The sequence below is a fragment of the Brassica napus genome, chromosome A10, assembly GCF_020379485.1.
Source record: "Brassica napus cultivar Da-Ae chromosome A10, Da-Ae, whole genome shotgun sequence".
Lineage (NCBI taxonomy): Eukaryota > Viridiplantae > Streptophyta > Magnoliopsida > Brassicales > Brassicaceae > Brassica > Brassica napus.
The window spans coordinates 17,352,858-17,378,842 of record NC_063443.1 but is presented as its reverse complement, the minus strand read 5'-3'; the positions used below and the strand labels follow the sequence as shown (position 1 = coordinate 17,378,842).

At 40.3% G+C, this 25,985-nt stretch overlaps 7 protein-coding genes and 1 long non-coding RNA gene across 15 annotated transcripts; 3 read left to right on the top strand and 5 right to left on the bottom strand.

The window, feature by feature from the left end:
• Window positions 1-428: 428 nt before the first annotated feature.
• On the bottom strand, window positions 429-1,432 carry LOC111201533 (pentatricopeptide repeat-containing protein At1g62350). Its single transcript, XM_022693762.2, has 2 exons — window positions 999-1,432; window positions 429-931 (listed from the first exon to the last, which is right to left on the bottom strand). Exons 1-2 carry the CDS (start codon window positions 1,344-1,346, stop codon window positions 512-514), a joined length of 768 nt encoding a protein of 255 aa, XP_022549483.2. The 5' UTR covers window positions 1,347-1,432; the 3' UTR covers window positions 429-511.
• A 106-nt stretch (window positions 1,433-1,538) lies between these two features.
• On the bottom strand, window positions 1,539-3,846 carry LOC106419149 (vacuolar protein sorting-associated protein 9A). 2 transcript variants are annotated; one of them, XM_048742463.1, is made up of 5 exons: window positions 3,640-3,846; window positions 3,284-3,431; window positions 3,031-3,201; window positions 2,766-2,945; window positions 1,539-2,635 (listed from the first exon to the last, which is right to left on the bottom strand). In XM_048742463.1, the coding sequence occupies exons 1-5, from the start codon at window positions 3,729-3,731 to the stop codon at window positions 1,697-1,699; spliced, it is 1,530 nt and encodes a 509-aa protein (XP_048598420.1). In that variant the 5' UTR covers window positions 3,732-3,846; the 3' UTR covers window positions 1,539-1,696. The 2 variants fall into 2 exon arrangements, with proteins under 2 accessions (XP_048598420.1, XP_048598421.1); XM_048742464.1 differs by lacking the exons at window positions 3,284-3,431; window positions 3,640-3,846 and having other exon boundaries at window positions 2,766-2,941.
• Window positions 3,847-4,003: 157 nt separating this feature from the next.
• Window positions 4,004-6,753, bottom strand: LOC125579078 (NAC domain-containing protein 82-like). Of its 2 annotated transcripts, none has more exons than XM_048742465.1 (5): window positions 6,590-6,753; window positions 5,735-6,227; window positions 5,373-5,650; window positions 4,839-5,294; window positions 4,004-4,655 (listed from the first exon to the last, which is right to left on the bottom strand). In XM_048742465.1, exons 2-5 carry the CDS (start codon window positions 5,889-5,891, stop codon window positions 4,245-4,247), a joined length of 1,302 nt encoding a protein of 433 aa, XP_048598422.1. In that variant the 5' UTR covers window positions 5,892-6,227; window positions 6,590-6,753; the 3' UTR covers window positions 4,004-4,244. The 2 variants fall into 2 exon arrangements, with proteins under 2 accessions (XP_048598422.1, XP_048598423.1); XM_048742466.1 differs by having other exon boundaries at window positions 5,735-6,144; window positions 6,590-6,721.
• Window positions 6,754-7,064: 311 nt separating this feature from the next.
• LOC106419226 (laccase-14) lies at window positions 7,065-10,922 on the bottom strand. Its single transcript, XM_013859984.3, has 6 exons — window positions 10,247-10,922; window positions 9,998-10,149; window positions 9,671-9,915; window positions 9,459-9,590; window positions 8,406-9,368; window positions 7,065-7,961 (listed from the first exon to the last, which is right to left on the bottom strand). The coding sequence occupies exons 1-6, from the start codon at window positions 10,529-10,531 to the stop codon at window positions 7,831-7,833; spliced, it is 1,908 nt and encodes a 635-aa protein (XP_013715438.2). The 5' UTR covers window positions 10,532-10,922; the 3' UTR covers window positions 7,065-7,830.
• Window positions 10,923-11,193: 271 nt separating this feature from the next.
• LOC125579077 lies at window positions 11,194-12,853 on the top strand. The gene is made up of 6 exons (XR_007317032.1): window positions 11,194-11,319; window positions 11,435-11,799; window positions 11,895-12,108; window positions 12,224-12,292; window positions 12,434-12,632; window positions 12,763-12,853. It is a non-coding gene; the product is annotated as an uncharacterized LOC125579077 (long non-coding RNA).
• A 2,512-nt stretch (window positions 12,854-15,365) lies between these two features.
• Window positions 15,366-17,531, bottom strand: LOC106419349. Of its 4 annotated transcripts, none has more exons than XM_013860117.3 (11): window positions 17,421-17,531; window positions 17,297-17,343; window positions 17,153-17,208; window positions 16,998-17,058; window positions 16,873-16,909; window positions 16,702-16,776; window positions 16,562-16,614; window positions 16,410-16,470; window positions 16,238-16,320; window positions 15,907-16,128; window positions 15,366-15,626 (listed from the first exon to the last, which is right to left on the bottom strand). In XM_013860117.3, exons 2-11 carry the CDS (start codon window positions 17,321-17,323, stop codon window positions 15,477-15,479), a joined length of 825 nt encoding a protein of 274 aa, XP_013715571.2. In that variant the 5' UTR covers window positions 17,324-17,343; window positions 17,421-17,531; the 3' UTR covers window positions 15,366-15,476. The 4 variants fall into 4 exon arrangements, with proteins under 4 accessions (XP_013715571.2, XP_048598418.1, XP_022549484.2 ...); XM_048742461.1 differs by having other exon boundaries at window positions 17,297-17,336; window positions 17,421-17,488; XM_022693763.2 differs by having other exon boundaries at window positions 16,873-16,904; window positions 17,421-17,477.
• Window positions 17,532-17,755: 224 nt separating this feature from the next.
• LOC106419348 (protein LIN1) lies at window positions 17,756-19,931 on the top strand. The gene is made up of 9 exons (XM_013860116.3): window positions 17,756-17,915; window positions 18,161-18,344; window positions 18,422-18,547; window positions 18,627-18,800; window positions 18,892-19,021; window positions 19,109-19,150; window positions 19,260-19,395; window positions 19,530-19,607; window positions 19,738-19,931. Exons 1-9 carry the CDS (start codon window positions 17,842-17,844, stop codon window positions 19,805-19,807), a joined length of 1,014 nt encoding a protein of 337 aa, XP_013715570.2. The 5' UTR covers window positions 17,756-17,841; the 3' UTR covers window positions 19,808-19,931.
• Window positions 19,932-20,273: 342 nt separating this feature from the next.
• LOC106419347 (calmodulin-binding transcription activator 1) lies at window positions 20,274-25,329 on the top strand. 3 transcript variants are annotated; one of them, XM_013860115.3, is made up of 13 exons: window positions 20,274-20,537; window positions 20,834-20,953; window positions 21,037-21,152; window positions 21,300-21,388; window positions 21,512-21,554; window positions 21,642-21,771; window positions 21,965-22,018; window positions 22,163-22,407; window positions 22,677-23,129; window positions 23,220-23,908; window positions 24,010-24,598; window positions 24,676-25,008; window positions 25,096-25,329. In XM_013860115.3, exons 1-13 carry the CDS (start codon window positions 20,492-20,494, stop codon window positions 25,210-25,212), a joined length of 3,024 nt encoding a protein of 1,007 aa, XP_013715569.3. In that variant the 5' UTR covers window positions 20,274-20,491; the 3' UTR covers window positions 25,213-25,329. The 3 variants fall into 3 exon arrangements, with proteins under 3 accessions (XP_013715569.3, XP_048598416.1, XP_048598417.1); XM_048742459.1 differs by having other exon boundaries at window positions 20,291-20,414; XM_048742460.1 differs by having other exon boundaries at window positions 20,300-20,408.
• The last annotated feature ends 656 nt before the right edge of the window (window positions 25,330-25,985 follow it).

The following is a 25,985-nucleotide window of genomic DNA, read 5'->3' as shown; positions in this document are numbered from 1 at the left end:
TTATTTATTTTGCGTATTGTATATGAATTTGCATAATGAATTGATGAACTTCTGAGACTCTCAAGCTAATGAATACTCAACAAGTAGTTGTGGACTTTAAGCTGTTAGTGGTTTCCACTGACTGACTTAGGAACAGATTTAAGTTCATATCTTCTCTGGTGCTATCGGTAACAGTCCTAGTTCCAATGTTACAACTTATAATGCCTAAATGAGACGGTGTGGCTAGCCGTGATACATCATCTGATTGATACCAAACAGCCTCGCGGCTACGTTACCCGCGGGGCAAGGCCCGTTTGACCCGGAACAATTTGAAAAATCGATTTGGGTGCGGGTTATGAGTATTTTATGCGGGGTGGGTTGGTAGATTTTGCAACCCGCAGGCGGGTTTGACCCGCAACCCAGCCCTACTCGCGGCTACACAAATCAGATAGAAAAATGGGTCTACTTTATAGAGTTCAGTACACAGTATGATCAAACTTCAAGCTACTACTTAAGCTCCAATCTCTAAACTTTATCTTCTCCATTGTGGGATCAACAGACTAGAGATGTCTTCAATTTCTTCACTAAACTCGAGCGATTCGCCATAATACTCAAGAGCATCTTGCCTAACGATACTCGATAACCCCATTTCGCCATTGGATTCAAGACCCTGAACTAGGATTCTAAAGGAAGTCCTGTCAGGCTCATACCCTATCGATTGCATAAAAGCATAACAGTCCATGACAAGTTCAAACAGCTTATGATTCAGAAGAATCACCAAGAGCGTGTTGAAGCTCTCAGTGTCAGCCACTAATCCCTTCTCTGACTTCATAGCTGCGTAAAGGTAGTTGAGCTCCTCTATCAAACTGTTATCCGCCATTACAGCGATCATATCTGCGTATAGTCTCACCTGAGGCTTGTACCAATACTCCTTTCGAATCTCTTCGAAAACCTGAAAACGAATTTTGAGATCGAACACAGCGGAAACGTGATGGAGAGAGTGAGAGAGATGATGAAACCTTGAGAGATAGAGAGCACTCGTTCTGGCGTAATAGCTCTCGAAGAACGGCGACCATATCGAATTTCAAGAGCCGGCGGATTTTGGAATCGATTACGCGATCAAGCATCGATGAGGAGGAAGACGGAGACGTTGAAGGAGGAGGAGGATTGGCTCGCTTTAGAGCTTGAACGGCTTGAATCGCTTCGATACTGAGCATGCGACCTCTCTGCAGTGGCTTCCTGTTCTTGCTGCGGTCTCTCATCTTTATCACCATAGCTCTCCGGAGAACCGGAGAGCGGCCGGAGACACCACGGCGTGGCGTGAACCCGAGACGGAGAATCTCTCCACGTAATCCAATCCCTTCCATATTCGCCGTTGGACTCTCTCTCTCTCTCTCTCCCTCTCTCTGGTGAAGTAGAAAAGGACGACGGAGGGAGAATTCGAGAAATTACCCTAATACCCCTCTGGCTTATCTTTGTTTGATTGAAAAGATGGACCTAAACCGGTGTCCTAATGTCTCAGATGAAACCGGTTTGTTATTCAATTTTGTGGGTTTAAAAGTCCAATGTTGCACTTTATTAGATTAACCAAGTCATAACACATTTCATCACAACACATTAGAAACGTTATCATCTCCTCAAAGCTGTAGGTTTTATGCTCTGACCTCTGCTTCTTCTATACGAGTACTAAAACAATACAAGAGACTCATCACCGTGATTAGTCATTATGCTGTTCTGCAACTAGATGTTTAGAATCAGTATCTTCATCTTCTGCTCGTTTGGAACTATAATTGTCATCCTCTCTCTCTGCACTAAGCTTCTTCAAATCAATGTCTTCAGTAACTGTTTCATCTTCAACTTTGGGATCACGTTCTTCCGCACTTCCTTGTACAACATCTTCACCATAATCTTCTTGTTTCACATCTGAAAGTTTATGAACATTATCCCCTTCCCCTTGTAAAGCTCGCATCAAATCATCAACGCTCCTATCAATTTCGGTTTTCGTTTGAACATCTGAAGACACTGTTGTATGATCCTCAGTTTCAGTTTCAGTAGACGGTTGCATAGGTGAACTTGATGAAGCTAAAGATGTTTCTGCATCACCCACGCCTTTGGAGAGGCAGACATATTTGAAAACTAACTGTTTATAATCATTTAGCAGCCCTTCAACATCTCCCACCCTCAAATCACCAGCACTGGCAAACACGTAAGGATACTCTTTCAAGATCTTGCTCGCCTCGCTGCTACCGTTCAAAAGCATGGCAGCACCTTTATTTTCCAAATCCGAGATGGATTCAGCTTTCTTTATCGGTAGTTCACTTCTCTGATTCAGTGTTTCGTTGGTTCCAGAAAGACTATCAGACGACTGTGATTGCAGAAGCGTGGTGTCCCTCTTGGGATTATGAGCAGTGGGTGCAGCGCCGTGATCAGTTTGATAAGACTGGCTTCCAAGACCAGAGAGACGTGCCCGTGCAGATTCCATTTTGTTTTCAAAGTCAGCTTCATCCATAGAAAGGGACTTTGCATCAATATTTGAGATGAAAGACTCTGCAGAGAGCAGGTTCGTGAAGAAGTAGGAAGCTTCCCCAACCAGTTTAGATTGACGTCTATATCTTTGTATATATAACAAGTTTGAGTGAAACTGTGGAGGGTTAGCCTGAGAAAAAACAAAGTACATAATGATCATTAGTAAATGTAGTTGCATAGTTCAGACATAACAGTATTAAATATAAGTATATGACATCAGAAACCAGCATGCATATTCAATCCCTTGGCCTTCACAATACCTTTATGGTAACATAAATGAGAACAGGAAGAAACTCGTCGGCTCCAGGTGCATTCTCCTTTGACGCGATTGAAGCATTTAGCAGTAAGTTATTAATCACTTTGCAGCAGCTAAGGATACACATCAGCTTATCACGAGGAGCTTTGTACATATTCATCTTCTGGAGCTCTTTTTGAGCTAGCTGCCAAAAAGAAGAGGAAATATCACAAACAAGAACCATCATGGTAACGCTAACAAGAGCTAGATGTGACTAGAGATCAGCTCACCAGCCATGATGTTTCGTTTTGGAAAGTAGGTTGTATATCCAAGCTTTCAGGAGAAATGAACTGCTGAACTAATGACATCTTCTGAAAGAGTTTCTCATCGGAGATTACATCGTCGGTGTTTGATGCAAATACCCGCGTAAATAACTTTGTCATGACATACTTCTCTAGTCCCTAAGTATATACACAAAAAAAGGAGCAATGATTAAACGGAAGGAAAGATAAAGAGGAAGAGAACGAAACTGATGTAACTCACATCTGCAGCACTGTCTAACTCCTCCTCGGAAGAACCGGACCAAAGTGGATGAGCCCTGAAAGCAGCCTCCATCTTGGTAAAGAACTCCTGAACTGCCTCAGAATCTTTCTCTGGGTCTGGCGCATTGTTGGAGAATGAGACAATGAAACTGCAAAACATAAGAACTTGCTCAATGGTTAGACTATATGCAAGTTCAGATCTAAGCTTTAGATATTGCTAAGAAAATCTAGTAAAGCAGCTAAAGCTTCACAGCATCCAACTAACAAGATCATGACATTTTCCTCATATCCAACAAATCTATTCAGAGGGAACTCTCAAATCGCTAAGCTCATACGTATCATCGAGATAGAGAGAACCTTTTAATGGATTTGACGAAATCTCCGGCGGAGGGTTTACGCATCCGCTCGAGAAAATCGTGCAGCCCGGGGAATACGTCTATGTTCTCCATCACCGATCACCACCGGATCCCGTCGTAAGATCGACGTCAATCAAACTTAAATCTCCGAGCGGTGAAGTAGCTTGGTCGGAGGAAATTGACCAATGATGAGTGCTGTGGAGTAGAAAAGAAAGGACGCTATAAATATTGGGCCTCCATTGTGGGTAAAATAAAGCCCATTAAAGCCCAAAGCGCATTTGGGTGATTAGGAAAAAGCGAAAAATGGCCATAGAATGCGAAATTCATTGAGATAAATGATGACAGATCGAATTGGGTCTTCATCATAAACTTAAGCTTGTTTTTTTTTTTGGAACAAAACTTGTTTATGAAACAAAAACAAAACAAAAAACTTGAAATCCAATGTAATAAGAGAATGCTGAGAAAGGGAGATTTGCGACATAAAAGAGTTTCAGAAATGTAAATATACAATGTCGCTCATTATCTCATGGTTTAATGGTCTGTCTTAAACATGGAGAGGACAGAACTGGGCAGAGGAGATGATTCTTGGTTGGAACCAATGCTCTATCATCTCTGCTCCGTATTGTCCCATGGACGCAGAAAAGAATAAGGATCATCATTAGCAGCAGCAGCGGAGAAATCAAAGTGGCCTTGATGGCGCAGAAAAGGCTCACTGACATTCCCGTTTTGAGGCGGTGCGAGTGGAGCTGTCAGGTAAGAGTCGCTGACATTCCCTACTTGAGGTGGCGCTAGTGGAGCTGTCAGGTAAGAGTCGCTGACATTCCAAACATGCGGTGGTGCTAACGGAGTTGTGAGATCCTGGAGCTCCAAGTATAGCTCCGAGTTTTCAATCAGGTCGTCAGAGGGTGTCCTTGGCATGATGTTGTTGTCATGCATATTGCTAAAGTCGGGTAGGTCGTCGAATATCACTTCCTCTCCTAAGGAAATTGGAGCTGAGACATTGGGAACATGTCTTGCCTGTATAAGATGGTACATATTTGATTCAGAGGAATACATTTTATAATAATAAGACAGCAAAGAAGCTTCATGTGATGTTTACTAATTACCAATGCCATTAAAGTTCAAAACACTTAACAGTTTCAAAGTTGCTTCACTATCCTAACAAAATCATAACAGTAAGCCAAAAAAAAAAGAACCTACCACGTTGGTGTTGGGCTCAGAGAGAGGCAAGAACTCATCCTCATCAACAAACAGATCCAACATTGCATATAAGTCATCATCGTCGTTAGGGGCCTGACGGGTTTGCGCCAAAGAAGCGCTGCTACTAGGATCAACAAGTGGTGCAGGCATAGGAGCATTAGCTGCATCAGTCACGTTGGTAGTAGCTGTAGCTGGTGGGAAATCAGAGACGCATGATTCAGATATCATGCCACCAAAGCAATCCTTATTAGGAGGGAGTGAGGGAGCCACAGCCAGACTGGCTTCTGCGTTAGGCCCATGAAGGAAGATTGAGGCATTGCTGGTAGAAGGAACATCAACACCAGTACGATGTTCCTCATCGCTCCAGTCCTCTTCCTTGAAAGGAGCTCCATATTGAGCTCCATTTCTAGGTCCCGGTCCATCTTTCTTGAATAGAACACACAGGACATAAGTATCCTGCATCCCAAAAGCATAATCAATCAGCAAAGAAAGAGTGATATAAGCTTAACTTATATATTTGCCGTTTTAAGTTACCTGAGGAATATTCTTCTGTGTCAGCACGTTGTCCTCGAGCCTGTATTCATGCATAACCCAATCAGTACGCTCCCCACGAGGCGACTTGCCAACGTGGTAAACCAGAGTCTTAATCTTTCCGACAGATTCACCATTGCAGAGAACGGCTCTCTCCTTCCCTGTGGTTTTCCAGTAACCACACTCAGTTGCACGGTTAGCTCTAACACCGGTTGCATATTTCTTCTCCCTTGGGCAGAAGAAGTGCCACTTAAGATCACCACTCTTTATATAGGACTTATCTGTAAAGACAAAGACTCCTAAGTTAAAAGAAAGCAGACAAGCATCCAAACAAAAAAAATGAGAATGTTGTTAAAGATGAGTACCAGGCAAGTCAGAGGGTTCGAACTTGTAAATGTCAAGTTCAGCAATAGCATCAACGAGGAGCTTTTTACCCAACACTTTCCTCTTCAGGTAATATCTCACGAGTTCAACATCAGTAGGATGAAACCGAAACCCAGGAGCCAGCTCAGTTTTCCCCATTGGCTGATCCAAAGGGGAAAACTTGCACTCGGCTAAGAAAACTCCTCACAAGCAGCAAGGTAGGAGTTTTGCGCAGCAAAAAACAAAAGTTCACAGTAACAGGAGCAGTAAAAGAGAATACTTTGTAATCAAATCAAGCAGAAGATTGCAGAGAAGCTAGGAAGAGAAGAGAAGAGGAGAGAGAGAGAGAACAGAGCACGCAAGCTAAGTCCAGTGCCTGAACAAGATAATCTGGAAGCACCACAACCTGCCCCTGCTCATATAACCACAGTCACACCAAAGAAAAGATGGGTTCTTCTTGCAGAGATCAACAGACATCTGGTGTGCTACGTAAGCCTATTAACAAACAACAACAAAAAAAGACTTGAACTACGGAACCAGCTAGATACAATAATAACACAGACATATCATCAAACCCAGAAAAGAATACAACCCTAATAACGAATTGCCTTCAGATCAGATCCATAAATCAAAATCAAAACCGAGGATTACACAACCAGCTAGATACGAGAATAAACCAGCAGATATCGATAGACAAATCATCAATTATGATAGATTATCAGAAAACAACTAAAACCCTAAAAGGAATAGACTTTAGATCAGATACAGAGTATCAACAAAAATTGACGACAAACTCGGGAGAAGTCAAAGTCAACATGGCGGAGTAGAATCAGAAACATGGATTATTGATTTCGTACCCGGAGAGAGAGGAATATTCGACGGTGGAGAGGACGATCAGCGCAAGGGGGGGAGGGAGGCGGAGGCGAGGGTGCGAGGTAGAGATTAGAGAGAGTGGCGTGAAAGAAAAGACAGAACTGAAGCCAAGGGTTCCTTTTATATATGACGGAGCTAAACACACACCCACCCTACGCGTTTTACTATGAGAGTGGTGGGCCCATTTCCAATAAAAAGGCCGTCACTTTAATGTTTTTTTCTTATTGGTGGTAACAATATTTAACCAATGTAATTATTAGAGGTTGAATTATACATTTGCTATTCTTTTGTAAACCTTAAATAGTTATGAAAAATATGTATCTATCGTTTTCGAACCTTAGATTTTGTAACAAGGAGATAAATACATCATAAATGTCATCATTAAGACCAAATCCAAAAAAGAAGAAGAAGTTTAAATGTGTATGAACAAAAGAGGTAAAAAAAAAAGAGAGGATGAAACATACTATAGACATTAATATACCTTTTGTAGTTCCTGAAAGGTTTGAGAAGGTGAAGAAAGACACCTTTGGCTTTATTGTTTTAGATAACAAAGGATATATAATTGGAGCCATTTTTAGTTAAGGCTTTATTGTTTTAGGTAACAAAGGACATATAATTGGAGCCTTTTTAATAAAATACATATGTTTAAAATTAAGTCATTTAGCATTTACTCTTTAAATTGACAAATGTTGATCTATCTGGCCATCCATAGACAAAATCAGGCTATATATAAAAGCTATAAGTGGACTAGAGAACGTATAACAGTGTTTATAACAGTGTTAGTTATCTAAGTATGATTTCAAACGTATATACAAAGGCTAACATCTCGCATTTTTAAGTGTTGTTGACAGTGTTATTTTAATCCCAATTTACATTATTTTTGCTAAACGTGTGTTGGAAAGTCCACATAATCTTTTGTATCTTTCGTAGCAATTTCTGTTGGTTTACCTTCATTGATCGCCTCTCGTTGAGTATTCACAATCACACAAGGAAATTTAGAGTTTTATATAGCACAAAGACTTGGTCAGAACTCAGAAACTTAGCTGGAAAGAAAATGAATAAAATGATTGAATAGATTGACGAAATCGATAAATAATAGTATTGTAATTGAAAGACTTGTATGGTGAATAAGGAATAGTTTTGTTCATATTATTAATTTTGCCACAGTAGCGAACTCTAATCTTTCTTCTTCAGAACTTTATAATTCATATAATGATATTATTAGCTAACAAGAAGGCAGATCAGGAGGAGGTTTGAGCATTCGAGATGATTTGGTCGGTCCATCTTTCACTATGAATACTGCGTTCATTCCCCATGTGGCATGTCTCTCTATATGGCAATGCAACAACCATACCCCTGTATATAATAAAACCAACATCATGAAAATCCAAAAAATCTCAAATCAGATTGTTAGATCTTTCTTTCAGTGTGACGCACATTTATTTTTATGGTTCATATTAATCATTTTTATTTCCAATTGACCTTTTACTTGAATGATTTTTTCAAGTAATATAAAATTAGGTGATTGACCTATGTTTATACACCGGTAAGAATAACTAAATTTTGTGTTTTATTTTTATTTTTTTATAAATTCTAAATTACTTAAAATTTTAAATGCATGAAAAGCAAATAATAAGTACATGAATGCATTAAAAAGTATATGAGTCATATGGGGTTCTAACAATATATGGGCTTTTATTTGGGCCCTATGCCATATAGTCTAATGCAAAACTTTAGCCCAGAAACGTGTTTTTTTAACATGCAACGTAGAGAAATGGAAGTGTATCAATATGCACTGACCTGGATTATTAGCTACGAATCTGACGGCGGTCCAGCCATTACTAGGAACTCCAACGGTGGTCTCCTCCGGTGGATCAACTAGGTTATACTTCAACGGATCTTTCCGGCGATCGAAATTCCCAAAACCCGATCCCACCACAAAGAAGCTATAACCATGGAGATGGATCGGGTGATTATCCGAAGCCAACACGTTCGTCCCCTGCAACACCAGCTCGACGCTCGAATTGAAATCAAGAACCACCACTTTCGTTCCAAACCTCGTCGGAAACGGAAGATTCTCTCCGGTGTAATTGAACTCCGTCGGCGGTTTTCTCGGGAAATCCGCCTGGAAAACGCCTCCGATGCGGCGGTAATAAGCTCGGAGAATGTCGACCGTCGGGTTCACGAAGCTGACGTTGTTAACGCTCGACGAGAATCGCTTGCCGAAGGGGCCGTTACATGGTTTATCGTCGGAGCAGTTCATCAAGTTCACGGAGATCGCGTAGAGAAGACGAGTGTCGATTTTAACCGGGACGTTAACCGGACGGTTACTGGTTCTGGTTCGATAGCTTCTAAATTGGTTAGTGAACCGGGTGGTTGCCTCGGTATGATTATAAGGAGGCAAATAGGGTAAAACCAAAACCGGAGTTTTCCGGTTTAATTCATCGGTTACGGAATGACCTTTGTATTTTAAGATGGCAGTGGTGGTGGTTTTGTCAAAACCGGCACCAAAGGCGGAGGAGTAAGCTCGAGCCGCCATAAAGTAACGGCCTGAACGCTGATTCGCGTGGAGGAGGACGTCCATGGATTGGCCAGGAGTGATCATTAGGTAACTTGTATTGAAATGCTTTAAGTAAAGACCGTCTTTAGCCACAACGGTTAAGGTGTGGTTTGCTATTGCAAAGAAGAGCTCTTCGTCCATCACTGCATTGATAATCCGGAGAAGGTATCGTCGATGGCGCACCACCTTCATTTTAAATGTGTCTGCTTACAGATGGCAAAGAAAAATAATAATGGTAGTGCCATTTAGATTGATAAAAGATTATGAGCATGTGTTGAATTTGGAAGACTTACCCGGTTTAGAGCAGGGGTAGAGATAACCGGGTTGTCCGTTTATGGTATATGCATCTGAGATAGCCGGTTCACCTCCGGTTCTATTAGCGTTTCCTGCAATATCCATTACGTTTTTCTTCTTCCACCATTCACCTATCATTTGCATCACAAAATGTTTCACTATCGTAAATTCTAACAATATTAAAATCTTGATTTCTTGAGTAAGAATGTACCTAAAATGAGAGGAATCTCGCGGTGTGGTTTGGGAAAAGGATAAGATGAGCCGCGCTTGGGATAGACAATAAACGCTCCATGGACTGTGGCACGTGCCCATTGACTATGTGCGTGCCACCAAATCGTTCCTTCTTCAACCGTAAGATCAATTCTATAAACATAACGCTCGCCTGGTCGAATCGGACATTGAGTCACGTATTCAGGTCCGTCCGACCACGGATTCCTTACTTGTCTCGCTCCATGCCTAGTATATTAAACATGACTCTCCACGTTTTATAAACATATAGTCAATTCGAAATCAAAAAGAGATGTGTTGTAATGTTTACCAGTGGAGGGTCATATTGTAGTTTGCGTTGTTGATGACATTGACGATGAGTTTATCTCCACGGTGGGCTTTTAACGTCGGTCCGGGGAACTCTCCGTTCACTGTCAATATATTCTTGGTGTCACAGAGTCGGGTGAACGTTTTTGACTTTATCTGCGTAGATAGATTTCATATATTCATATCTCTTTGTTGATAACATAACCTTTTTGTCACTATTCATTACGTAAAAATGATATCTGTTTTACAATACCGTGAAAGTGTGACGATGAATCTTGGCTTGTGCGATTTGGCTTGTAAGAAACACAAAGAGGGAGAAGACTATAGTCAGTGTGTTGACCATTGTGTTTGAAATCTTGAGCTTGAAGACCATGCTTGTTCTTCTAAACCGATTTATGATCTCTGATAGAATGCTTTGGGTATCTGTTATCTGTTTAGTGCTATTTTTATTTATTTTTGTTCCATATTTTCTTCTTTCTTTTTTGACAAAAAAAATATATTTTCTTCTTCGTTTGATATGTTGACTCTTAATATTCATGAATTCCTTCTCTTAGACATTTATGGGAGACAGTCAAATATTATTTCCATTGTTCAGAAAAGTTATTAATATAAAATAATGCGTGTATGTATATTTCTTTCTAAATTTTGGTGTATTGACTAATTATATTATGGACAATTATCTCAAAAGATCATAAATTGATTTTTTAACTAAAAAATGCACAAGGATGAAAATGATCAAAAAAAATTCAACAAAGAGTTAAAAGACCTTTATACCTTTATTTTATTGATGTATAAATATAAATGATTATTTAAATAAATGATAAAAAATATTTAAAAAATTATTTTAAATTTTTATTGCATTCAAAATCTTTTATATTCATAGGGTTATCTAATATAGAATTAGAATTCAGATTTGAGGGGTGGAGTTTAGGATTTTTAAAAAATAAATAGATAAATAATTTAAATTTAAAAATAATCTCTTACAAATAGGTTCAAAAAGAATTTTTGGATTCAAAATAATTTTTTTTTTTTTTTTTTTTTTTTTTTTGAAACTGGCTTTCATTAAATTTAAAATGCAGAAAAAAAAAAAAAAAAAAAAAAAAAAAGCTTACAAAAGCCTAATGGCAATAGTTTAAGAGCCTAGCCCAGTGGAAACTCATACAGTAAAACCCATTAGTAAACCCATAGCTGTAAGAAAGTGAAGAGGCAGCGTTAAAAATCGAGCAAGGTCTTATGACCCACATCCTTCCCTTCCCCAGACTCCGTGAGATGATCAGAAACCAGCTAGCGGACCCATAACTGCATCATGGCCGAGGAGATCTTAGGGTTAGTTTCCCTGTAACTCTGGATTTTATTCCTGAGCTGGTGATCAACGATTGAGAAAAGAGAGTCAATCGATCTAAATTGGTTAGCATGCAATCTCTGATTTCTTTCATTCCAGGTCCAATAGAGCGCCGCTTGCCACGCAAGGAGTGACAGAGAAGTAGCCGGGTTTGGAGTGGCCAACGAGATCATTTGTGCCAGCGAGCATTCCCAATTTCGAGACGGTCTGATCCTACATCTCCCAGCGATCATAGTCAATAGTTGAAAGGTGAAGTTGCATTCCCAGAATAGATGATCCCTTGATTCCGCCGCTGTGTTGCATAGGAGACAGGTATGAGACACCTGCAATCCCCATCCGATCATTCTATCTCTCGTGGGTAGTCGATTTTGTACTATCATCCACGTGTGGAAGCTGTGTCGCGGGATTCTCCGTTTTGGCCAGACAACATGAGCCCATCTCACTTCTTCTATCCTTCCTCTGAGGTAGTGATACATCTCACCAGTTCTGTACTTATCACTTATCTTCCCATCGATTTCCCAATCATAATAATCAGGCACATCGGTGAATTCGATTGTAGTGATAAAGGAGAGAACTTGAAGTTGGGCATCTGTACGCGCTTGGGGAAGCTGCCAGACGCCATTACAATGAAGTGAGGCCAGTGTTGCTGTCTTTGGGATTCCTAATCGAGAATTCCCACCAGCTAAGTACTCCTGCAACATCCCAAACGGACTCCAATTATCTATCCAGAATCTCACACATTCTCCATTCTGTATCCTAAGATGAATCAAAGGGTAAGCGATACTCCTAAGTTTCAGCAATTTATTTGTTAACCAAGAGAAGTTCTGCGAAGGATTTGTTGTCCAGTAGTTCCCCAATGATCCTTTAAGTATCACCTCTTTGAACCAGGAAACCCATACGGAGTCAGGCCTGAAGAATAGGATCCATATCAGTCGCAAGCAACAAGCTTTGTTCCAGGTTTGCAGATCCTTCACCCCTAATCCTCCTTGCTCTTTAGTCTTTACAACTGTTGACCAAGCCACTCTTGCAGTATTGTGATCGTCTAGATTCCCTCTCCATAAGAAAGTACTGCACATTGTGTTGATCTTTGTGATACAGGCTTTCGGGAGGATGAACGAGGAACACCAGAAGGTGGTGATGCCCGAGATTACTGTATTGATGAGCACTAATCTTCCCGAGAAGGATAGAGTTTTTGTCGACCAAGAGGAGAAGCGGGATTTTATTTGGTGAAGCAAAGGCTCAGAGCTGGCTAAGGAAAGCTTCCTGGAATTCATAGGCACTCCAAGATATCTGAATGGTAAGCTTCCACATGACATCCCCGTTGACGCCTGAATTCTGTTGATTTCATCCTGTGACATTCCTGAAGCAAAGAAACAAGTTTTCTGCATACTCACTGCTAAACCTGACCGCTGTTCAAATTCTTTTAGTACTTGGAGCACACATTGGACTGACTTCTCTGAACCGTCTATGAATATCAGCAGGTCATCAGCAAAGGAGAGGTGAGTGAGCTTTATCTTCTCGCAGTTTTTGTGGTAGCTTAGTCTTTCTTGGGCTGCAGCTGCGTTTAACATGTGAGACAAACAGTTCATGGCAATGACGAAGAGGTATGGAGACAGCGGGTCTCCTTGCCTCAAGCCTCTAGTCCCTTTAAAATATCCATTTACTGTACCATTATAACCAACCATAAAGCTCGTCTTGCATATGCAGGCACGCAGCAGCTTGAGGAAATGAGGAGGAATTCCCAGCCCTTGGAGACATGAGAATAGGAACTCCCACGAAAGGGTGTCAAACGCCTTTGCTATATCCACTTTGATGGTAATTTTCTTTGCACCTTTGTTTCTGTGATAGCCATTGATCAGATCACTTGCCAAAACTGTATTTTCTAGTAGCAGTCTCCCTTGGACAAAAGCTGTCTGGCATGGAAGAATAAGAGTAGGCAGGATTATCTTCAGCTTCTTTACCAGCAATCTTGAGATGACTTTGTACACTGTATTGAGACAGGAGATTGGTCTAAATTCTGAAATTTGTGATGCTCCAGGAAATTTAGGAACCAAGGTTAAGATAGTTGCATTGGCGGCAGACGGTAAGAACCCTGAAGTGAAGAAGTGAGTAATCGATTTGACCACCTCATCTCCCACTGATTCCCATGCAGACTTGAAGAACCCCGAGGTTAGTCCATCAGGTCCTGGAGCCTTATTCGGGTTTAACTTGAAGAGTGTTGACTTGATCTCATCTTGCGTAGGAATGGTGAGCATATGTGTGCAATGACTCTGCGAAACTGAGAAGTTTAGGAGCGTTGCAAACCAATGAGGCTCAGATGTTATAGATGGCGGCGGTAGCAGCTGAGGCCCAAGTATTGACTGAAAGTAGTGAACTGCCAGAAGACTCATCTCCAGCGGGTCTGTGATCCAGACACCAGACGCATCAAGGAATGCTCTTACAGCGTTATAGCTCGACCTGACTTGGCAAATTCTATGGAAGAAAGCCGTATTAAAGTCTCCCTCCTTGAGCCAGTTGATTCTAGACTTTTGTAGGAAGTAAATTTCTTCAATTTCCCTCAAAAAGTTCCATTTCTGATTCAGGTCCTTCTCTGCTTGGAAATTTGTTGCCGTTGGATCGTTCAAAGCCTGTACCTGCGCATTTTGAAGTAAACAGTGAGTTTCAGAGACCCTCTCTTGGATATTTGAATAATTTTCTTTGTTTAATCTCTTTAAGTCACTCTTTATTTGTTTTAGCTTCCAACAGAGCTGTGTGAGAGTATGAGACACACTTCCAGAGTGAATCCAGGCATCATTGATCAACTGAGCGAAACCAGGGTGTTTAGTGAGATAGTTAGGGAATTTGTAAGGGTAGGTTCCAGCTTTAGGAAGGGAGTAAGCGAGATTTAGGAGGCAGGGAGAGTGGTCGGAGAAATCTGTGGGAAGGAAAGTGGCTACGGCATGGGGATAGTCTGAGATAGTGGAACTGTTAACCAAGAGTCTATCAAGCTTCTTCGCAATGGGGCTGTCTGGACGCTTATTTGTCCATGTATGACAAGGCCCGAGGTATCTCAGATCAAAAAGACCTGCTTGGATAAGACAGTCTTGTAGTTGGAACATGAGATTATCCATGAAGCTGACTTCTGGGCTTGAGTGCTCTAAAGGGAATAGGATCTGGTTCAGGTCACCTCCAACAACCCAGCTCTTGTTATCTAGATCAAGCACGGAATGATCTCTCAACAGGTTAGTCCAAAGATCAACTCTTTCGCTGCTTTCATTTGAGGCATAAATAGCAGTATAGATGATAGGGGCTTGGTTTGGGAGAGTGATTGAAACAGTGAGATGCTGGGAGGATTCGGTCAGGAACTGGATAGATAGGGGTTGTTTCCAGATGAGGATGATACGGCCATCCGGGTCAGAAGAGTGGTTCGAAAGATACATCCAGCCAGGGCAAAGCTTAGATAGAATAGGGCTTAAGTTGGGTTTTTTAATATGAGTTTCAAGCAGGGCACCAAAAAGAGGCTTTTGAGTATTGAGCCAGCTAACAAAAGGTATGTGCTTGTCCGTGACATTTAGTCCTCGGACATTCCAAAAAAAGAGTTTTACACTCATAGGGGGGTTAAAAGAGGAACCTCAGAAGGAAGAGGTCCTCAAAATAATTTTTTGAAAAATATTATAAAAGATTTTGAATTCAATAAAAATTTAGTACCACGCAGGAGCACACGATGTCCAATAACGATTTCCGTTGACATATAGAGAGGAAACGGATGGAAAGATGAGGAAAAGAGGTAATGCGACGGAGAAGATAGCCATTGTTCGATTCTCTTGAATGGAATAAGAGAAGAAACTGAGAAATGTGTAAGAAAATGAGAAAGAGCTGTTGATATTGTATAGTTCTGTGTTTTAGTTACCGTAAAAACCGTGTAGTTTTACATACGCTTTCAATCTTGTATGTTTTGTTTTCAATCAAAGTAGCATAATAATTAAAATCCCAAAAGTAACAAAACAAAAGGTTTATCAATTAGAGCATGGTTGTGATTGAAACTTGAAAGTAACAAAAAAAAGTTATTTTTATTTTCTTTATCAATGTCAAAACTTTTGAGTTCTTTCCAACAAGAAAGAACGAAACAAAATTTGATGCAATAAAACAGTTAAAAAGAATATCACATGTTGTCGATATCTTTTAAGATAGAATCAATATCAGGAGTCAAAACTGCATGCTTGTACACATCTCCAACCAGACAACAGTTCTTCTCATCTGTGTTAACCGCCATCACATCTTGTGCAAACTCGCTCTTCAACCCTGGGCTTACCTACACACCCACACCAAAATTAGAATTAGACTCTCATGCATTACTGTTAGAATGATTATACATTTTCTATATCTGGAAAGCTGAGACATGGTCCAAACAAAACAGAATAGGAAAAAGAAAACAACTCGGATCCATACTACAGTCTTCTGCTTAGTTTAATGTTATACCAACGAAAACTAAAAATATATGAACCTAAACTTGGAGGCAACACCATTACTAGACATTGGCCTAGTGTTAGGTCTCTAGCTAATAAAGTAATAAGAGGAAGAAAACCACTCACATCATAAAGCACTTCACCGAGTTTCATCTTGATAGCACCGCTTTTGTAGACTAGAAGTTTTCCCATGAAACCATTTGCCGAGGCAGCTTTTAAATCACAAGCCTTCTCAGCACCACCTCTAATATTTGGCTTGCTTCCACGGTTCTCAGTTGTTGCCGATTGATTTGCCAAAGGAACAGCCGGTAACCTCATAAAAAGCATTTTCGGTTCTTCACTATCTTCCTGCCAACAAACAAGTTATCCCCACAATATGTTACTGCGGAGTTTCTAGAGTTTGTGTGTGTGACATTTGATTATCCGATCTTATTTTATATTTGTAATGTTCACAAACCGTAAGAGAGAGATCAGCAGCTGTGTTGAGTGCCTCTTCATGATTTCCCAAATCCTTAATAAACTCGTCGACGTCAAGAACCTCTGCAACAATGAGAAGAGCATGACAAAGATAAGCAAATAATCAATCAAGAATCTGTATTCCTGAAGCAAAAATAAGTATAGATATTTACCTGGATCGCCTGCGTTGGGTCTCCTCAACGGAAGCGTGATAGGATAATAACTGTAATAATCCTGTAAGGAGAATCCAAGCATCAATCATTCGTTAGCATCATCTCGGTATATCGAGAGATATTATATAACATGTCACTATTGTAGTACTGACCCATGGTTCTTGATACGATATCTCCTGTGGAGCATTTGAGCCATGAGCACCAGCTGCACAACAGAAAAAAAAAACATTGGATCAACAACAATCATGCGGATTTTTAACAACTTAAAAGAAGGGCAAACATGAGTGTATACCATATCCATTAGAGAACCTATTTGACCTCGCTGAATTCACCACACCACCCATCCAAGCAACTTGAGAAGCAGCCACTGTAATGCCCAAAACAAAAAAAACTCAAATCACTTGTAATTCAAACGAGGTGTTACAAAAAAAGAGTCAAAAGCTTCAAGTAAAAGGTATTTTACCTTTCTTCTCTCCTTTTGGCCTACGTAATGATCTTTCCTAAAGCACACATTAATCAAAATCCAACAGAACTTAAGAAAATAAACATGAAACGAGATTTAAATTAACTCAAATGTCAAAGCCTTACAGTGACTCTACGTAGCAACTCCGCAGCTTGTGCACTATTATTATCATCCTCAACCACTTCACTGCAGCAAAAAATTTCGAAAACTCATAAGCCAAATCGACCTTAAAGAACACGTTTTTTCTTAATCAGGTCAGTGGATTCAGAAAGATGATTACGGTTTAACTTCCGGTTTTGGCACTCGCTTCGGAGGAGCTTTTGGCGCGAACTTCATCTGAAGAAGAAAAAATCAAAAAACGAATCTTTTTAGCTGAGCATAAAAGATGATATCGAAGGTGAAAGATGATATTCGAAGGACGAACCTTCCGCACTGGTGGTTTCTGCTCCATTGTTAATTGAGTTCTAAAACCTTTGACCACAGAAGAAGATTGAGTTACTGGTGTGTAAACGAGAGAAAGGTGTTGAAATCATAGTTTAGAACCTGACCTGCGATTCGAAGACTGGTTGATCGGTGATCGTGAGCTCAATGACGGCGAACGAATTAGCCTGAGACTGAGGATGATCGGCGGTGAAGACGATACATATAGAATTAGGGCCTTTTGTGGGCTAAACGGCGACGTTTTAACATTTAACCGGGTTGGTTTGGGTTTGCTAAACCCGTTCTCTGCCTAATTTGAATTATTAAATGGGGTTTGGCCCATTAGACTGGCCTTTTAGTATGTCCTAAACTACGACGTTTTCACCTTAAACCGGGTTGGTTTGCCGCCTTATTGGGAGTTTTAGATTTTAAATGGGCCAGGCCTATTTGACAGGCCCTTTTAATTTTTATCTCGGCGAGAGGTTATAGTTTCACCGTCTGGGAAGCTACAAATCGTCGTCGTTCTTCTCGTCTGTGAACGCTACCACAATGGCAGAGAGTTCGTCGAGGAAGAACCTCAAACGTTCCTTCTTAGAAGATGAAGATTCCGATAAGCAACCCCCGTAAGTTTACTAACCTCTCCGAAACCCTAATTTTCATCATTCGTCGTTTTAGCTGCCTCTGATTCTCTCATCTCCCATAGCGTTAGGATGATTCGAGATCTTAAACCTGAAATTGATTGCGTAGATTAGAGAAATCGTTGTTTGAAGGAATTAATCGGGTTTCGAATGATTATCTGTCAGTTACAGTGCCTACGTTTTGTATAAAACTCGCGTGCATACGCTAAGATTTGGATTCTCTCTGGCAGAGAAAAGCGAGTACGGTTTCCCAAGGGGAAGAAACCTAAACCTGAGCAGATCGTAGAGGAAGATACCGTAGCTCGCCGCCAAGCTCGTGACGCTGCTTTGGAGCGTGCGCGGCTCCGCAATCTGAACACTGCTTCCCTCTTTACTGATGATGACGGTGTTGATCAGGCCGAGGAGATATATGAGGTAAGGATTTAACTGTCAATAGTTTCTTTTTGCGATTGAAGCGGATCATTCTGATGTGATGATTATCTTTGTTGTAGAATGATGGGAACCGCACGGAAGATGGGATCCAGATTGAAGCTTTTAGTCTTGACAGAGAGAAAGAGGAAGGATACTTTGATGCTGATGGGAACTATGTTGAGTATGTTAGAGAGAAGGAAGACAAGGTGCGAAGTTACACATCTTTAATTGTAAAGTTTAGCTCTGGGGGTGTTTTGTGGATTGTCTTACATGTTTTCTTTTCAGGATGCATGGCTTGACAGTATTGAAATGAATCCAATGTATATTGGACGATCTGCTGCTAATGATAATGAGATGGAAGAAGATGGTGGGAACGAGAAGCCAGCGGATGAACTTTCTCGAGAAGATATTGGAGTCTTAAAGAGGCGTATTGCTAGCGTCCTTGAACCAGGAGAAACGGTGAGAATCAATTTAGTTTAGTTAGAACTTAGAAATATTAGATTGAGATAGCAATGTTGATTATGCATAACTTGGGTTTTTGTTATGACAGGTCCTGCGTGCTTTAAGGAGGTTGAAAGGGAACACTAATAATCGCAAAGAGAAGATGAATTCCGAGACAAAGCTCATCTTTGATCAGCTTACTGAGGATGCCAACAAGCTCATCCAGAATGGCGATTACAGTTAAGTCTCATATAAATTTTGCTATGAAAATATGATGTCTTCCTTCCATTTGCTAACGTTAGTGTCTCTTTTTTTATGTATTGAAGATGTTTATAATGAGGAGCAAGAAGTTTTTCAGCGTGAAGTAGGTTAGAACTACTACTACTTTTTAAAAATCTCATGATATTTCGTTTCTCACAACACTAGGGAGCAGTGAGCTTTGCTTGACTTGTTTTCTCCTCTATGCTGGTATTTTAGATGCATACGAGAGACTGGTTCAAGAAAGAGCAAAAGCTTGTGATATGTTTGGCGATGACGAAGAAGATACAGCTGGAGCCGTGCAACAAGGGGTCACAAATGATGGATCTGATTATGTCTATGACGAGACTTCAGGGTACGGTTTTAAACTCTCATTTCTATTTCTCCGTTGATCAGTCAGCTTTTGGGCTAAAGTATTGTGTTTGAAGCTCTTTTGTTTTGTCTGAATGCATTTTAAAGCTGTTACAACATACACTTGATGTTTTTCAGGTACTACTACAGCAGCAGCCTTGGTTACTACTATGATCCAAACACTGGACTTTACTGCTATGCAGCAACCGGCAAATGGTAATTGCTTTCAACGACATTAGATAATTTTTATCCATGTGATTTGTCCTCTTTAAGTTATGAAATGAATTTGGTTTCGTATCTGTCTTCTAGTATTCTCACTTGTGAGTATAAAACTATGCATATGCAGGTACAAGTACAACGAAGAGACGAAGGAATATGAAGAGGTGGTTGCAGAAGTTGCTCCGGTGGAAGTTTAATATCGTTAGTCTGTACTTTTGACATAAGATTTCCCCAGTTAAAATGTTTTGTTTTAGTTTGAAAAATGAGCACATCATGACATGCTTTTGAATATATATTTCAATTTATCATTTTCGTCTTTTATTTAATGTTTTCACAACTGAGAAGACTAGTACATTGATAAAGATACATTGATCATAATTTCTTAGAAAAACTAGTATAACGATACACGTAGAAGACCACACTCTTGAGAGTATATGGTTACACTGAAAATTTAGTATCTTGACTATTGGATCTCCACCGTCGGATCCGCCGCCGCACACTTTTTGAATAGAAAAGAAAAGTTCTGTATCGTAAGGCATGGTCCATGACGCAAGGACAAGGCAAATCTAATGTGTATACGTGTCAAACATTTATTGGATAAGCTATTTAATTCGCTGTGTATTTAATAAGGCGTTTTTTCTTTTTTCTATCCTCGGTCTCCTTCCAATAAGATATTTACAAAAAAGAAAAGAAAAAAAGAAACGGAGAAAGAAAATATCGGTTTTGGCTTTCACACGAAGGAAACAAACAGTAAACACAAAGAAGCTTCTCAGTTCGTGCATACTCAGATCGGCTAGGGTTAGGGTTCGTTGATTCTCTTTGGGGTTACGGGAGCTAGAGAGATCTCCTTGGTCGATTATTTATTAAGGTTTCTTGTTCGTATGGCGGATCGTGGATCTTTTGGATTTATTAGTCCTCCTCGATTAGGTCTCTTTCCTTCTTCACTGTCGTTTTGGTGTTTATTTGCTAGCTTCGATTAGGTTTATTTCTGGCTTATGCATTTGATAGGGCAAGGGAATCGAACCCGTGTCCTTTCCATTATAGAGTAACTTGATTTTACTCCACTTTTATTACTGGAGTAGTTTTCTGAATTTGTGAATTGAAAATTGCAATCTTTTGCGTTATAGTTGCATTGTGGATGGTTTATTTGTTAATTGGGGGAATTTAAGAAGGTGTTATATGTAAGAGAGTAATTGTTTTTTTGCGTCTTTGTGGAATCGCAGATATGGAACAGCTGTTATCGGAAGCTCAACACAGGTGGCTGAGGCCTGCTGAGATTTGTGAGATCCTTCGGAACTATCACAAGTTTCATATTGCAACTGAGTCTCCCACTCGACCAGCTAGTAAGTTTACTTCTTCAGGGTATTGAGTTCATGAATCGATGAAGTTGTTCTGTAATCTGACATCAGCTCCCCGGCCCTTGTAGGTGGTTCGCTCTTTCTTTTTGATAGGAAGGTGCTTAGATACTTTAGGAAAGACGGACATAACTGGAGGAAGAAGAAGGATGGTAAAACGATTAAAGAAGCTCATGAGAAGCTCAAGGTTAGAGTTTTCTTTGAGCTGGCCTTAATAGTTTTTTCTTGTGTTTAGGACCCTGTTTACTTTTTTCTACCTCTGGTTCTGGAATTAGCTAGGTGATAGTGAAATGTATCTAAATTGTTGGGAGTAGCATTGTTCAAATGTATATAGGTAGGAAGCATTGATGTGCTACATTGTTACTATGCACATGGGGAAGGCAACGAGAATTTTCAGAGACGATGCTATTGGATGCTTGAAGTGTGAGTTTGAGTTTGTGTATATTTCAGTTTTCCTTATTCTGTTGAGTATAGCGTACCTTCATACTTCATGGTGTGTTTTGAGTTTTGTGCTTATTTCTCTGTTTTATTGCTGTACTGTTACAGAGAGTTGATGCATATTGTTTTCGTGCACTACTTGGAGGTTAAGGTGAAACTCTTGCTTGTCTGTGCGGTTTACTAGTAGTTTTCTAGTGATCAGTTTCCTTAAGTTCATAGTAAACTGTAAATGTTGCAGGGGAGCCGGACAAGTATAGGGATGAAAGAAAACAATTCAAATTCTCTAAGTGGCACAGCTTCAGTGAATATTGATTCAGCAGCAAGCCCCACGAGCAGATTGTCATCGTATTGTGAAGATGCTGATTCCGGTATTTCTTTCTTTCTATAGTTTTGTATGCCTTGTACCTTTTGTTCAAAGATACAGTTCTTTCCTTGGAAGAATCATCTCAGTTTACCTCATCTGTGAGGCGTGATGATTTACATATCTGTAAACATCACATACTCTTAGTTGTGCTATTAATTATATTTTTTCATCACCACCTTATATCAGTTTTGGCGCAGGTGATAGTCATCAATCAAGCTCTGTCTTGCGAGCATCTCCTGAACCTCAAACTGGTACTTCTCAGATAAACGCTAAGCAAGGATGCTAGCGATAACATATTAGATAGTTACAAGTTTTAGCTCTGTTTTGAATGCTCATCTGTCTTTATGGTTTACAATCTGCATGTTAGATAAGAGTGACTTTCTTTTCCCGTATAGGAAATCGCAACGGTTGGACATCAGCTCCTGGCATGCGTACTGTTTCACAGGTTCATGGGAACAGAGTCGGAGAAACTGATTCCCAGAGATTATTTGATGTCCAGACTTGGGATGCCGTCGATAATTTAGTGACAAGGTATGATCAACCTTGCAACAATTTGTTGCTGGAAGAGCGTACAGACAAAGGTGGAATGTTACCAGCAGAGCATCTAAGAAGTCCTCTTCAAACCCAACTAAATTGGCAGGTAGTGTACTGTTATTACTTATTATGATCATTCATTCAAGAGCTATGCGTAGATATTGTAAAAGGGAATGATGTAGCGTGATGAATAAGCATAGAAATGAGTGATAGTGTCATTAGCCATTTTCTCAGGGTTAAAATTTCTGCCACTGATACATTATAACTACGTTCTCCTGTTTAAATTGTTAACTTATTTATTCAAGCCTGTTTAATTACTGACATGAATAGTAGTGTTTAAGTGCTCTGATTTCTGGATCTTCCATCTCTCTGTAGATTCCAGCTCAGGATGATCTACCATTGCCAAAATGGCCTGGTTATCTGCTTCCACATTCTGGAATGACTGATGACACTGATCTGGCGTTACTCGAGCAAAGTGCACAGGACAATTTTGAGTCATTTTCCAGTCTCCTTGACATTGAACATCTGCAATCTGATGGGATTTCTCCTTCAGATATGGAAAGTGAATATATACCTGTAAAGAAATCCTTGTTGAGGCACGAAGATAGTTTGAAAAAAGTCGATAGCTTTTCTCGGTGGGCTAGTAAAGAGCTGGGCGAGATGGAGGATTTGCAGATGCAGTCTTCGCGTGGAGATATTGCATGGACCTCTGTTGATTGTGAAACTGCAGCAGCTGGGGTCGCCTTTAGCCCTTCTCTCTCCGAGGACCAGCGGTTCACCATACTTGATTATTGGCCAAAATGCGCACAGACTGACGCCGACGTCGAGGTAAAGATGGTTAACTTTTGATATTTCATTCTCCAAATTATTTATTAAATTTAGTAAATACTTCTTTCTCATGTATCACTATATCTGCAGGTCGTGGTTATTGGGACGTTTCTGCTAAGTCCTCAAGAAGTAACTATATGTAGCTGGTCATGTATGTTTGGTGAAGTGGAGGTTCCTGCTGAGATTCTAGTAGACGGTGTTCTTTGCTGTCATGCTCCACCGCACACAGCTGGTCAAGTCCCCTTTTACGTTACATGTTCAAACAGATTTGCTTGCAGTGAATTACGAGAATTTGATTTCCGTTCTGGCTCTACCAAAAAGATCGACGCCGCTGGTATTTATGGTTACTCTACAAAAGAGGCATCACTTCAGATGCGGTTTGAGAAGCTGCTTGCTCATAGAGATTTCGTTCAAGAACACCAAATATTTGAAGATGTTGTGGAGAAACGAAGAAAGATCAGTAAGATCATTTTGCTAAATGAGGAAAAAGAGAATCTCTTTCCAAGGATATATGAGAGGCATTCAACCAAACAAGAACCGAAAGAACTGGTTCTCAGGCAGCAGTTTGAGGATGAACTATATATATGGCTCATCCATAAAGTGACCGAAGAGGGTAAAGGACCAAACATACTGGATGAAGGCGGACAGGGTGTTCTACACTTCGTTGCAGCACTTGGGTATGATTGGGCTATCAAACCGATTTTAGCAGCAGGAGTTAACATTAACTTCCGTGATGCAAATGGGTGGTCCGCCCTTCACTGGGCTGCGTTTAGTGGCAGGTAAAGGATCTCTATCTTACAATACTTCATCCGTTGCCTTTAACTCTATTAGTTGGTCCACGTTTTCATATTAAACTGAGTCTGTTTCCTGTTAACTTCAGGGAGGAAACTGTCGCTGTACTTGTCTCTCTAGGTGCTGATGCTGGGGCATTGACGGATCCATCTCCAGAGCTTCCATTGGGGAAAACAGCTGCTGATCTGGCTTACGGAAAGGAACACAGGGGGATTTCGGGTTTTCTTGCAGAGTCTTCCTTAACCAGTTACCTTGAAAAGCTAACGATGGAGTCAAAGGAAAACAGCCCTGCCAACTCTGGTGGACCAAAAGCTGTTCAGACAGTCTCTGAGAGAACCGCTGCTCCTATGAGCTCTGGTGACATACCAGAAACACTTTCCTTGAAGGATTCACTCACCGCTGTCCGTAATGCGACGCAGGCAGCTGATCGTCTTCATCAAGTATTCAGGATGCAATCGTTCCAGCGGAAACAGCTGTCTGGATTTGACGTTGATGATGACGACGAGATTGGTATCTCCAACGAGTTAGCGGTTTCTTTTGCAGCTTCTAAAACTAAGAATCCAGGACAGAGTGAAATCTTTGTTCATTCTGCTGCTACCCACATCCAGAAAAAATACCGTGGTTGGAAGAAGAGGAAAGAGTTTCTTTTAATTCGACAAAGAGTCGTTAAGATTCAGGTTTGCCTCTCACTAGTCCCATTCTTTTTCCTTTAAATCTTAGTCTGTTTTCTCATTGCTAGATCTTTTACTTTTAGGCTCATGTGAGAGGACATCAGGTCCGGAAACAATACAAACCAATCGTTTGGTCAGTGGGATTGCTCGAGAAAATCATTTTGCGTTGGAGACGCAAAGGTACTGGACTAAGAGGGTTTAAACGCAATGCAGTCCCCAAAACCGTTGAGCCAGAACCACAGTGCCCTATGGTTCCAAAGGAGGATGACTATGATTTTCTAGAAAAGGGAAGAAAACAAACGGAGGCAAGGCTTGAAAAGGCTCTCACACGGGTTAAGTCGATGGTTCAGTACCCAGAAGCACGTGATCAATACCGTAGACTCCTCACCGTTGTGGAAGGCTTCCGTGAAAACGAGGTAACCTTAGACTTAGTCCCCATAACTTAAGAATATGTAATGCGGTAATGTTGTTGAACTTTCTTGTGATAACTCTTTGTTGAACAGGCTTCATCAAGTTTATCTGTAAACAACAGAGAGGAGCCAGTCAACTATGAAGATGACGATTTAATTGACATTGACTCTCTTTTGAACGATGACATTTTTATGTCCACTTCTCCTTGAATGACTCCCCTTTGTGTATTCATTTTCATTCTTTCTAACTTTTTGCACCTTTTCTCTGTAAATATCATAAGCTGATCTTTACCATTTTATTAATTAAACTTTTGGATTTGTTTTTTATCTCCGATATAGATTATTCACTATTTCCTTTAGTCGGCTAAGTTTTCGTATTTTCACATTATACAATATTTATTTTAAAATAAGATTACCATATGGCTTTTTCTCGATTAATACTTTAGTCAAGTTTGTTACAAAAAAAAATACAATTTAGTGTTGGACTACTCTGTGTATATCCTTTTTTTTTTTCCCAAATTGAGATAATATATATTTCAAAAGACTTTAATAGTCCAAGATTACAATACTAGCTACTGCTCAATACAAGAGCGATACCAAAAAATCAGTTAGACAAGCTCTTTTACTTATACCCAATCACCCATCTAGAGCACCAAAAAATAATCCCACAACATCTTCTTTTAAGCCTTAGATGTTCCTCTTCCATTGCTGTAACAATGGTCCAACCAACGGGGGTGACCAGCAGCGACATAGGACTGAGAAAATCCTAAGTTCCTTACACTCTGCGCAATGAAAGATACACATCTAACCGTCTCCAAAGCTCCAAGTCTTAGTTCCCATGTCTCAAAGGCTTGTAGCTCTCTTTGGAGTTCTGCTACCTCGAACTGAAGAGCCGGCCAAAGATAAGGTTTTACAATTGCCTCCACCAAATCTCCAAAGGTCGATACAAACCGCACCTTCTTTTTCTTTAGACTCTTCATGCT

Excerpts from the sequence above, each read along its gene's own strand:
- LOC111201533 (XM_022693762.2), bottom strand. The coding sequence starts at position 1,346 with ATGGAAGGGATTGGATTACGTGGAGAGATTCTCCGTCTCGGGTTCACG. Across the intron at positions 932-998 it reads AGTGCTCTCTATCTCTCAAG|GTTTTCGAAGAGATTCGAAA; the intron begins GTTTCATCATCT and ends ATTCGTTTTCAG.
- LOC106419149 (XM_048742463.1), bottom strand. The coding sequence starts at position 3,731 with ATGGAGAACATAGACGTATTCCCCGGGCTGCACGATTTTCTCGAGCGG. Across the intron at positions 3,202-3,283 it reads AGTTAGACAGTGCTGCAGAT|GGACTAGAGAAGTATGTCAT; the intron begins GTGAGTTACATC and ends GTATATACTTAG. Across the intron at positions 2,636-2,765 it reads TCATTTATGTTACCATAAAG|GCTAACCCTCCACAGTTTCA; the intron begins GTATTGTGAAGG and ends GTTTTTTCTCAG.
- LOC125579078 (XM_048742465.1), bottom strand. The coding sequence starts at position 5,891 with ATGGGGAAAACTGAGCTGGCTCCTGGGTTTCGGTTTCATCCTACTGAT. Across the intron at positions 5,651-5,734 it reads CGAACCCTCTGACTTGCCTG|ATAAGTCCTATATAAAGAGT; the intron begins GTACTCATCTTT and ends TTGTCTTTACAG. Across the intron at positions 4,656-4,838 it reads CTGAGCCCAACACCAACGTG|GCAAGACATGTTCCCAATGT; the intron begins GTAGGTTCTTTT and ends CATCTTATACAG.
- LOC106419226 (XM_013859984.3), bottom strand. The coding sequence starts at position 10,531 with ATGAATATTAAGAGTCAACATATCAAACGAAGAAGAAAATATATTTTT. Across the intron at positions 9,916-9,997 it reads TACAATATGACCCTCCACTG|GCATGGAGCGAGACAAGTAA; the intron begins GTAAACATTACA and ends TTAATATACTAG. Across the intron at positions 9,369-9,458 it reads CTACCCCTGCTCTAAACCGG|ACACATTTAAAATGAAGGTG; the intron begins GTAAGTCTTCCA and ends ATCTGTAAGCAG.
- LOC106419349 (XM_013860117.3), bottom strand. The coding sequence starts at position 17,323 with ATGGAGCAGAAACCACCAGTGCGGAAG. Across the intron at positions 17,059-17,152 it reads CCAAAACCGGAAGTTAAACC|TGAAGTGGTTGAGGATGATA; the intron begins GTAATCATCTTT and ends TTTTTGCTGCAG. Across the intron at positions 16,910-16,997 it reads AGTTGCTACGTAGAGTCACT|GAAAGATCATTACGTAGGCC; the intron begins GTAAGGCTTTGA and ends TGTGTGCTTTAG.
- LOC106419348 (XM_013860116.3), top strand. The coding sequence starts at position 17,842 with ATGGCAGAGAGTTCGTCGAGGAAGAACCTCAAACGTTCCTTCTTAGAA. Across the intron at positions 18,345-18,421 it reads AGGCCGAGGAGATATATGAG|AATGATGGGAACCGCACGGA; the intron begins GTAAGGATTTAA and ends TCTTTGTTGTAG. Across the intron at positions 18,548-18,626 it reads TTAGAGAGAAGGAAGACAAG|GATGCATGGCTTGACAGTAT; the intron begins GTGCGAAGTTAC and ends TTTTCTTTTCAG.
- LOC106419347 (XM_013860115.3), top strand. The coding sequence starts at position 20,492 with ATGGCGGATCGTGGATCTTTTGGATTTATTAGTCCTCCTCGATTAG. Across the intron at positions 20,538-20,833 it reads TATTAGTCCTCCTCGATTAG|ATATGGAACAGCTGTTATCG; the intron begins GTCTCTTTCCTT and ends GTGGAATCGCAG. Across the intron at positions 21,772-21,964 it reads TTGTGAAGATGCTGATTCCG|GTGATAGTCATCAATCAAGC; the intron begins GTATTTCTTTCT and ends GTTTTGGCGCAG.